We start from the raw sequence: 11,254 nt of genomic DNA, 5'->3' as shown, positions 1-11,254 counted from the left end.
AAAGAATATCTCTTTGGGTTTGAGACTTTAGTCTTTGCAACTTTAGGGATCTTATCTATTCACGAACAGCTTGTAACGCTCCAAAGAGAAAGGAAAACTTGAAATCGCATCATATGACCCCTTTAAAATGAAATGACATGCACATGCCACTTGCTGTGAAAAGGTCAAGCTGAAACCAAACATTTTCTGATTGTCCACAAATTAGAACTTTCTGTATTGTGGCTTAACTACAGAATTTCTATGTGCTTCTCCCACTGTGTAGGTATGATGCCAGTCTGCAACCCACCCCACCTCCTGATTATGGTACATCACACCTCCATTATTTCGAAGACTGGGGAGTGGTGACCTACGGAAGTGCCCTACCTGCTGGGAGAAACCGCACATTTCTGTCCTTTAAGTCGGGGAAGCTTGGTGGACGTGCTATTTTCGACATCGTTCACCAAAACAAATACAAAAACTGGATAAAAGGGTGGCGGAACTTTAATGCGGGCCATGAGCACCCGGACCAGAACTCCTTTACCTTCTCTCCGAACGGAGTCCCGTTTATCACAGAGGCATTGTATGGTCCCAAATACACCTCTCTCAACAATGCAGTCATGTTCGGGCCTGCCGTGTCTGAGAGCTGCTTTGCACCATGGGAAGGCCAAGTTACTGAGGCTTGTAACTCTAAATGGCTTAAGTACAAGCACGGTCAAGCAGCAGACTGCCAAGGTCAGGTGGAGGTGGCTCTGGAGCGGCAGGGCATGGTGTTTATTCGTGGGGAGGGTCAAGGAGCTTACAACCCTGAGCTGAAGATTAAGAGTTTTCAAAGGAACTTACTGCTGCTTCATCCTCAGTTGCTGCTAATGGTCGACCACATTCAGCTGCATTTAGGCAGCCCGACACGCAGCATGAGCGCCTTCTTCCACAACACGGACATGCCGTTTCAGATAACCCAAGTCGATGGAGTTCACGGTGCTCTGATCAGACACGGAAATGAAATGTCCAAGATGTTCTGGTTGGACGATACAGGCAGCAGTGAAAAGGCAACAGTGGGATATAGGAGCTACCCCCGTGGATACCCCTATAATGGTTCAAACTATGTGAATGTGACTATGCCACTAAGGTACCCCTCCAGCAGAGTGGCCTACATCTTCTTCGGATCCGGAGTGGATGTTCAGAGTTTCAGCGTGCATGGAGACTCGGAAACACTGGACATCTATCTATCCACCGGGGATCACACCTACACCATCTATCTGTACACGGATGTGGTTCCCACCAAGCCTATGGCCATGGTGTTGATGGACCAAAAGAAAGTAGTGTTTGAAAGGACAGCGGGGACAAATGAGCAGCCCTTGGAGGAAGTCGAGGAATACGTTAATGTTGTGGAGGACAATCTGCAGCATGTCAAACCAGTCTTCCAGCAGTTGGAGAGGCACATCCTTTCACGGGTTCTTAACTCGGACAGTTTCCACAAAACTGCTGAGCGCCTCCTAAAGTCCTCGGACAAGAGGAAGACTCCAGGTACTATTGAGAAGATGTTTTCCCTTTCTAAGAAGCAGGGGAAGGGAGGCAAGAAGGCGAGCTTTTCCGATAGCCTCCCAGACATCTTTGCTCAGATTGAGGCGAGGGAGAAGAAGGAGAGGCAGAGGACGATGAAGCGCGTCTATGAGGAGGCTCCGGAGGAGGCAGATGGCGACTCAAGGGCATTCATCGATTACAGTGATTTACGAAAGAGCAGAAAAGTGGGATTTGTAAAGGGGCGGAAATTCAAAGAGGTACGAGTGGGGACTACAGCAGAGAGTGACAATATGTTTAATGCCACCTCATACATTCGCCTTTTCCTGATTTTGAATATAGCCACTTTCTTTGTGCTGCTGGCGGTGCTGTTGACGCGCTTCCAGAGGGCACAGAGTTTGCATACGCAGCGTTGCCTCTACTGCGTCCTCCTCATAGACAGCTTCGTCCTGCTCTGTCTGTACTCCTCCTGCTCGCAGACACAGTGCTGACATCATCGCTGTGAGACATTCAATATACCAGGCCTTCGCCCAAGTGTTGACGCCGATACTGCGGCAGAATATCCCTGTTTGCAGCAGCAGTGTGTCCAAGTGAGGCATCATCAGTGTTGGGACATGGCTCTTTCTCACAGGCACAGTCACATCATTACTGTGAGACAGATGGAAGCATGTCTACTCCAGTTTATTCAGCACAACTCATTCTGGGCCAGTGTTAGCAAACAGGTGTCTGGGAAAAGTTGATTCCAAATAGGAATAAATCGATGTTGCGAAGATAGCCAGCTCGTCTCAAATCAAAAGCTTTTGTGGAGCTTAAAAATAGTTTACATGAACTTTGCCTTGAAGTATAGCGCCCTGTACATGACATAAGAGGGAAAAACAGAATTATTTTCCACAATGTATTAATTTGTGGGAAATAAAAGTTTATTAGTTATTCAGCACAACTCATTCTGGGCCAGTGTTAGCAAACAGGTGTCTGGGAAAAGTTGATTCCAAATAGGAATAAATCGATGTTGCGAAGATAGCCAGCTCGTCTCAAATCAAAAGCTTTTGTGGAGCTTAAAAATAGTTTACATGAACTTTGCTTTGAAGTATAGCGCCCTGTACATGACATAAGAGGGAAAAACAGAATTATTTTCCACAATGTATTCATTTGTGGGAAATAAAAGTTTATTAGTTAAAGCATTGGCTTGTTGTAGTAATTTATTCCCTTGTTTTAGTTCAATCGTGACCACGATTTAACTGATATGAGGGAACAAATGAACAAAATGTGGGAAAAAATGAATACGTTGTGAGAACTAGTTCCTAAATTGCAGCCACAATAGCATTTTTTTTTTCTTTTTCTAAAAAGTCATGTATCAAAGCTTCCATATTAAAGTAGGTTTCTCCATGGCTTCCCACTATCCAGATTCACTGCAAGCTATGCACATTTGGTAACAACATGGACTATCTTTCATCATGTGTAAAATGTATATATGTTGAAGCAAAGTATATTTTTTGGATGTTGTTTTATACTCCTCAATTAAAAGGCTATTACAGAAATGTGTATTTTGATTTCTGGTGATTTCTTTGTTTATCTAAAAATATACATTCAAGCAGACCTTTTATCAGGGAATAAAAATCATGATTTCCATACCTAGTAGAAATTAATACAATTTTGAAATGACATTGACATTTCTGTAGTGAATATTCTCAGATTTAAAAGATTTCAAAAGCATCTGTAGTGTTAATTTGTGTCAGAATATTTTGCCTCAAGAAAATAAATTAGAGGGGAAAAAATAGACAAATTTAGGACATTTTATTTTGTAAATTTTATCTTACAGAAGAAAGTAAATAATTTTTTTTTTTAAGGAAATTAGAAGACGAAGATTTAAGATTTCTCAGCTGTTCTGCATCTCATATATCAGCCAGCACAGCTATTAGATGGAAATCAATTGGAGGACATTTCCCCTCATGAATAATGTGAAGAATTTAGCAACACAATACTGTTCTTTGTGGCTCTTTGTATAAATTGTGATACATATTTTAGTCTAATGTTACAGTCTGTGATATGCTTTGATTTTTAAACAACCAAAACACTAACCACCGTGCAGTAATATTCAAAATGTGTTTTCAGTGTGCAACAGATATATAACATTCAATTCAAGTTTATTTGTATAGCGCTTTTCACAATACAAATCGTTACAAAGCAACTTTACAGCAAATTAAGTTTCTAGGCTACAATATTTATTGGTAGCTTATCAGTGGTGACTTGTCAGTTAATGTAGCTACATATGGCAGAAATGTACGGAAAAATCAATTAAAGACGTAGTCAAGAGCAAAGGGTCTGAATACTTAGGACCATGTGATATTTCAGTTTTTCTTTTTTAATAAATCTGCAAAAATGTCAACGATTCTGTGTTTTTCTGTCAATATGGGGTGCTGTGTGTACATTAATGAGGAAAAAAAATTAACTTAAATGATTTTAGCAAATGGCTGCAATATAACAAAGAGTGAAAAATTTAAGGGGGTCTGAATACTTTCCGTACCCACTGTATATATTATAAAGTAAAAACCACATTGTTTCCCTTTTTGTGTAATTTTTGTCACCAGATATGTTTTAAATGTAAAATTAACACTTACAATTGAAATTGCAGTATGTTACAGCAAATTATTTTAGGACAGATCAATATTTACATTTCATTGCTGGTTATATATTCTCTATATATCTGTGTACATGACAAATAAAAAATCTTGAATCTTGTTGATTGAACAGGACACATTTTGTCTTGAGATTCTATCTTCGGTGGGATTGCTATTTGATTCATGCATAAACATTATAAACATCCAACACATGTAGAAATGATTTTAAGAACGTGTTCTAAAGCTAGCAGTGTGAATGAATGTCCAGTTATTAAAACAGTAGTGTTCAGAAGGGATTCGGTGACCCCTATTGGTACGCAGCGGTACTGCATGAGTTTTACTAAATATTGTGTGATGTCAAACTACTTTTCTTGAACATTTAAAGGGGTCATATGATGCGATTTAAATTTGTCCTTTTTAACCTTAAACCGCAAAAACAGATTTCATTACACCAAATACACAAAATAATGTTCTTTTTAGCAACATCATATGACCCCTTTAAAACATTTTAAACATATAGAAGTCGGCCTATATGGCACTACTGTGCAATAATAGTTACTTAAATGCTCTTGCAATTTTAAAATCATAACAAAGTGAAATACAGCCCATTGCCCTGAAAAAAAGGCCCAAAAATCCAGTGCTCGAAGTGGAATAAAAATGCTGACAGGAGTCTCCTTTTTTGCAGGTATGCCTTTATGCATTATTTTGCATATGGACACTGATATGTTGCTGCTTAGACTACATTCCTCACATACTTGTTAACAGTAATAAATAACATTTATACTAAGATACATATCAAATTTGTAAATATTATTATTATTATTTACATATTTACTACTGTATTTACAATTGTATGATTTACAATAATTATATTTAATAAGTTAATTAATAAACATATGTTGTAGTTAAAAAACGACATTTACATTTTTATATATATATATATTAATTGTGCGTATGTACCATAGACTGTATAAAAACATGGACGTAGTGTCCGTGACGTCACCCGTAGATTTCCGAAGAGCGTTTTTGAAGCTCACAAATGGGCGGGAGGCGGCCGTCGCCATCTTGGCAGTGCGTCACCGCGTGTCATTCCCGGATAATCGAAAATGGGCAAAGAGGCGGGAGCAGGTTGCTGAAGCCACGCCCACCTAGCTCGACGGTGGTGACAGCAGCGGCAATCCACCTGTCACTCAAGTGGCCACGCCCTTAATTATGCAGAACTTTAAGGCTTAATATAATTTAAACGGATGAGTTATAAAAAAAATTCACCCCCCCTCACAGTTGTCATGAAGGGCAAAATTAGCTATATAGACCAAAATCATTTTTTGAACCAGGCTGTAAACATGTTTTTTTCTGCTGTAAAGTTGGGCATTTTAACATTGGGAGTCTATGGGATTGACTCCCTTTTGCAGCCAGCCTCTAGCGGCCAGTTGATGAATTACAGTTTAAGTCACTTCCGTGTTGGCTTCACGAGAGAGAGCGGGAGGTTGCCGCTTGGTATGTACTGGCAGAGAGTGACGCGCACTCACAAAACTGTTTGTCCCTTGTGCGTTTCCGTCTGACGTTTACAGGAGGAGACTGACGTGTCTTTTCCTTCAGTGTGGCACTGCTGCAGTTTCAGCGTGAGAACTGGTTTAAAAATCAAGGATTAATTAAACGCTGTAGTAAAACGAGAACACTACTTCTGTAAATAAGTGAAGTCATGGCTGCAGACTGGGAGGAAATCAAGCGGCTAGCTGCGGACTTTCAGAGAGCTCAGTTTGCAGATACTGTCCAAAGGTAAAACCATGTTGTTGTTGTTGTTGTTGTTGTTGCTGCAGGAGAACTTCCACTGAATAATCCAATGCACTCTTCATCCCGCCCCCAGTTTCTTATGTCTTGAATCAGCACAAGAATTTGGTCAGAACTGATCATTTCTATTCTTTTACATGCGCTTTCGTCGTAACAACATGTTTTTGGGCCGCGTTATGATCTACAACGGTGATCTTACAGTGTCAAGCACATTGAAGACTGTACAGCATGTGTATGGGAATAATTTAGTACCATGGTATTACGAGCAATACCATGAGCAAAAATATGCAGTTTTGTGCAGATGGCCGAAAAGTAAGGTGAAATATCTTTATAATACAAATCAATGAGATTCTTATAAAGTATAGCAGACCACTAAAATGCATATAAATATCAGTTGTCATGCTTTATTACTTTATAATAGGACTATATTTAAATGTTTAGTTTTATGACCAAAGTTCTGTAGTTTTAATTGTTTAATAATGCAATACAATGATGTTTGACAGATGTACAAATAAACATTACAGAAAAAGCCTGGTGTATTATATATTAGGCATATTAACATGAATTTTCTGTGTGTATATATATATATATATATATATATATATATATAAGGAATAAAGTAAACCTAATTAGCAAAGACATATGTAATACAACCTGAAGGTGGAATTTTTTTGAGTGGTACTAAAAGGCCTTTTACTTGCTAAAAAGTATGAAATATCAATCCTAGCACAGAAAGCATGTAGAAGATGCAAAGTTTTGATCACGTGTAGAGGTCTTAAAAATTGAAATCTCAAATATGATACAGTAGGCTTTATAGAGTTGATGGAATGGTTAAAAGGGAGTTTCATTACAAGAAATTTCCTATTGCTTGGAGTAAGACCAAAAAAAAAAAATCAACAATATTTTATGAGAAAGTACTTGTCATGTACGATTTGACCTCAGAAATGATTTTGTTAACTGTGTGTTGTGTGCTGAATTCAGGTTGTCTGAGAGGAACTGCATTGAGATCGTGGCCAAGCTGGTGGAGGATAAGAAGTTAGACGTGGTTCACACTCTGGATGGGAAAGAGTATGTGACTCCTGCACAGATCAGCCAGGAAATTCGCGATGAGCTGTATATACACAGAGGTTAGTATAGAATATATGAACTGATTTAGCTCCTCTGTTTCCCTGTAATAAGTGTGCTGTATGTCACTTTGAATAACAAAGTCTACTAAACGACTGCTTGAATCTAACATTTTGCTTTATATTTTAAGGGAGGATTAATGTTGTGGATCTTCAAAAGGTTGGTTTGGTAGATAACATAACATCAACATTTTATAGTTTTTATTTGCATCTTATGAAGGAGGGCAGATGAACTGCATGATTACATTTTTTTAGAATAGTTCACCACAAAATAAAAATTAGCAGAAAATGTAGTCACCCTCAGGCAAGATGTAGATAAATTTGTTTCTCCGTTGGAAAAAATGTAGCATTGCATCACTTGCTCACCAAATGATCCTCTGCAGTGAATGGGTGCCGTCAGAATGAGAGTCCAAACAGCTGATAAAAACATCACAATAATCCACACCACTCCAGTCCATCAGTTAATGTCGAATAAAGCAAAAAGATGTGTGTTTGTAAGAAACAAATCCATCAAGGTGTTCTAAATGTAATCCATTGCTTCTGGCCAAAATGCAAGTCCATAATCCATATTTATACTTCCTTCAGTGAAAAAGTCCATCCCCTTTTGTTCTCACACATCAAAATCCACCAACATATTTGTGTAGAACTATTTTTGCTTGTAAATGGTGCTTGATCACTGCATGTTTCTCCTGATTTACACAAGGCAACTTTTTCTCTGTCTAGAGGACACATATTTTAGCCTGAGGCAACGATTTGAAGTTAAAAATGTCTTAATAGTGAGTTTATTTATCACTAACATGCAGCTTTTTTACTTCATTAGATGTTAATTGTTGGACTGGAGTAGTGTGGATTACTTGTGGATTACTGTGATGTTTTTATCAACTCTCATTCTGACGGCACCCATTCACTGCAGAGCATCCATTGCTGAGAAAGTCCTTTAAATCTGTTCCGATGAAGAAACATCAACATCTTGGATGGCCTTAGGGTGAATATATTTTCAGGAAGCTTTCAATTTTGGGTGAACTATTCCTTTAACTGTTGTTTAATATTTCTCACAGATCATCAATGTTGATTTGGTGCATGTGGAGAGCAGAGCAAGTGAAATCGCCAAAGCAGACAAAGGCACACAACTCATCCTGGGCCAACTGATTGACGAGTGAGTGAAAAACGAATACATGTTCTTAAAGTGGTACTTGTAGAATGGAAGGAAAACTAGTCGAAATGCTCTTCGAAATGCAGTTCTGTCAATATGTTGAACTTTTGAATAAACTTTGTAGGTGGCTTATGTGTCATGCAGTTTCTCATACATTTCTCCTTTAATGCTTGTTCTCCTGTAAAGAACATACTTAGATCAGCTTGCTGAGGAGGTCAATGATAAACTCCAGGAGGCTGGACAGGTGAACATCGCAGAGCTTTGCAAAACGTATGATCTACCTGGAGATTTTCTTACTGAGGTTAGTCCAGTCTGCATGAAAAATTGTGATTCTTGTTAGAATGCATCTTTATGAGAAACAATCAATCAGTAGTTTCTGAAAACCTGCTTGCTTTGCAGTTACAGTAATTGTCAAGTTGTGTATCTGTCTGTATATCTCTGTATATATATATATATATATATATATATTTTTAACAGCATGGATTAAAAATGTTCCAAAGAGCATCTTGTGGGCTAGTTAATGTAGTAAATATTGGTTCATTTTATACCATAACATTTATTTGTTTTACATTTTTAAAAATACTAGAACTTTATATGAGCAACACACATACGAGATCATTAATAATTGTATTATTACACATGTGTAATGAAGTGGTCTTTTGACTGGCTTCTGTAACATGTTCACTCTGCTAGGAGCTGAACTCGAGGCTGGGCAGAGTGATCCACGGTCAGATTGATCAGTACAACAGGGGAGTGATCTTCACTCAAGCTTTCCTCTCCAGACACAAATCTTGCATATGTGGTCTGTTCAGTGCCATCTCAAGGTAAGCAACTCCACCCTCTGCATCACGGGATAGATCATGGAAATATATATAATAAAAGGTGTACTGTAATTTACTATTACTGAGTTATCAAAATAATGTACTGTTGTCAGCCTGTCGATTAAAGGGTTACTTCAACCAAAAATGAAAATTACTCATTCCAAATCCATACAAATTTTGTTCATCTTTGAAACACAAATGAATTTTTATAGAAATCTGAGAGATTTCTGTCCCTCTACTGAAAGTCCATTCAGCCAAAACTTTGATGCTTCAAAAAGTTCATAAAGAGACCATAAAAGTAATCCATATGAATAAAACTGTTTAATCTAAGTCTTCTGAAGAGACATGGTCACTTAATATGATAATAGATTTAATTAAATCTTTTATTCACATATACTATTGACCAACACTCATTCACAGTACACATGAAATATGTGACCCTGGAGCACAAATCCAGTCATAAGGGTCAATTTTTTGAAATTGAGATTTATACATCATCTGAAAGCTGAATAAATAAGATTTCCACTGATGTATGGTTTGTTAGGATAGAACAATATTTGGCCGAGATACGACTATTTGAAAATCTGGAATCTGAGGGTGCAAAAAAAATCTAAATACTGAGAAAATCTGTTGTCCTCATTTGTAAGTCGCTTTGGATAAAAGCGTCTGCTAAATGACTAAATAAATAAATAAATCAAATAAAAAAATCGCCTTTAAAGTTGTCCAAATTAAGTTTTTAGCAATGCATATTACTAATCAAAAATTAAGTTTTGATATATTTACGGTAGGAAAATTGCAAAATATCTTCATGGAACATAATCTTTACTTAATATCCTAATGATTTTTGGCATAAAAGAAAGATCGATCATTTTGACCCAAGGAAATTTACAAAATATCTTCATGGAACATGATCTTTACTTAATATCCTAATGATTTTTGGCATAAAAGAAAGATCGATCATTTTGACCCATACAATGTATTTTTGGCTATTGCCCAGCGACTTAAGACTGCTTTTGTGCTCCAGGGTCACATATGGTAACAGAAGCTCAAACCAATGCACATTAGTCGGTTAAGAATCTCTGATTTCTTGTATTTGTCAGTGGATTACAAGTTGTACGTTTTTTTTAATTTTCCTTCAATTCTCTTTTGACTGTAAAGATGATTTCTCTGTGGTTTTTAACAGTTGTGATTTCCATCCGTAGGCCTACACAGATGAGTAACTTGCTAAATCTCTATGGTTTTCAGGAGAATCTGTTGTACTGTAAGTATTGCAGTTTGCCCTTTTCCATAATCGTTTCTTATTTGAGCATTCTGCCCGTCTAGACTGTTCTTTCTTGTTTATCAGCGGTGCTTGAAGAACTGGTTAACAGTGGCCGTTTGAAGGGCTCCGTGGTTGGAGGCAGGCAGGATAAAGCCATCTACATTCCTGAGATCTACTCCAAAGCCCAGAGCACTTGGGTTGAGTCCTTTCTCAAACAGAATGGATATTTAGGTGTGTTTATTTGAAATGACAGCATGTAGCTTATGCATTAAAATGTTCAGTTTCCCTTCTCTGGGAATTATGGACCCAGAAAAACGGATGACTCCCAATGCAGTCGCAGCACTGGAGCTAAAGGGTTACTCCACCTCAAAATGAAAATGTTGTCATTAATCACTTACCCCCATGCCGTTCCAAACCCGTAAAAGCTTCGTTCGTCTTCGGAACACAATTTAAGATATTTTGGATGAAAACCGGGAGGCTTGTGACTGTCCCATTGACTTCTTAGTAAATCACACTGTCAAGGTCCAGAAAAGTATGAAAAGCATCGTCAGAATAGTCCATCTGCCATCAGTGGTTCAACCGTAACGTTATGAAGCGACGAGAATACTTTTTGTATGCAAAGAAAACAAAAATAACGACTTTATTCAACAATTCGTCTCTTCTGTGTCTCTCCGCATCACCATAGCGCCATTTTGGAGAATATCCGCTGAACGCAAGCAGCGTACGCTCTTCTGTGTCAGCCGCGACACAAGGATACGTTTTCTACGTGTATTTACGCTTTGATTTGAACGAAAACAGCGCATCCGTGCAGCGCGGCTGACACAGAATAGTGTACGCAGTTTGTGTTCAGCGGATATTCTCCAAAATGGAGAGAAACAGAGGAGACAAATTGTTGAATAAAGTCGTTATTTTTGTTTTCTTTGCGTACAAAAAGTATTCTCGTCGCTTCATAACATTCAGATTGAACCACTGATGGCAGATGGACTATT

The 11,254-nt window shown here is 38.0% G+C and overlaps 2 protein-coding genes across 2 annotated transcripts in view; both read left to right on the top strand.

Moving 5' to 3' along the window:
- The window catches only part of LOC107704356 (dermatan-sulfate epimerase-like), a 27,981-nt gene extending 25,564 nt beyond the window's left edge, over positions 1 to 2,417 (top strand). Inside the window, exon 6 of the mRNA XM_016507261.1 lies at positions 263 to 2,417. Within this exon, the coding sequence (XP_016362747.1) occupies positions 263 to 1,988 (1,726 nt within the window). The 3' untranslated portion in view covers positions 1,989 to 2,417. The remainder of the gene's footprint in view (positions 1 to 262) is intronic.
- Positions 2,418 to 5,676: 3,259 nt separating this feature from the next.
- Positions 5,677 to 11,254, top strand: part of LOC107704355 (E3 UFM1-protein ligase 1) — a 12,764-nt gene continuing 7,186 nt past the window's right edge. The window contains exons 1-8 of the mRNA XM_016507260.1: positions 5,677 to 5,894; positions 6,888 to 7,033; positions 7,162 to 7,190; positions 8,089 to 8,186; positions 8,370 to 8,484; positions 8,877 to 9,007; positions 10,207 to 10,265; positions 10,350 to 10,496. Coding sequence (XP_016362746.1) covers positions 5,818 to 5,894; positions 6,888 to 7,033; positions 7,162 to 7,190; positions 8,089 to 8,186; positions 8,370 to 8,484; positions 8,877 to 9,007; positions 10,207 to 10,265; positions 10,350 to 10,496 — 802 coding nt within the window. The 5' untranslated portion in view covers positions 5,677 to 5,817. The remainder of the gene's footprint in view (positions 5,895 to 6,887; positions 7,034 to 7,161; positions 7,191 to 8,088; positions 8,187 to 8,369; positions 8,485 to 8,876; positions 9,008 to 10,206; positions 10,266 to 10,349; positions 10,497 to 11,254) is intronic.

Source organism: Sinocyclocheilus anshuiensis, unplaced genomic scaffold (assembly GCF_001515605.1).
Source record: "Sinocyclocheilus anshuiensis isolate Anshui unplaced genomic scaffold, SAMN03320099.WGS_v1.1 scaffold1898, whole genome shotgun sequence".
In the NCBI taxonomy this organism is placed as follows: Eukaryota; Metazoa; Chordata; class Actinopteri; order Cypriniformes; family Cyprinidae; genus Sinocyclocheilus; species Sinocyclocheilus anshuiensis.
This window is presented reverse-complemented; position numbering and strand designations above follow the sequence as displayed.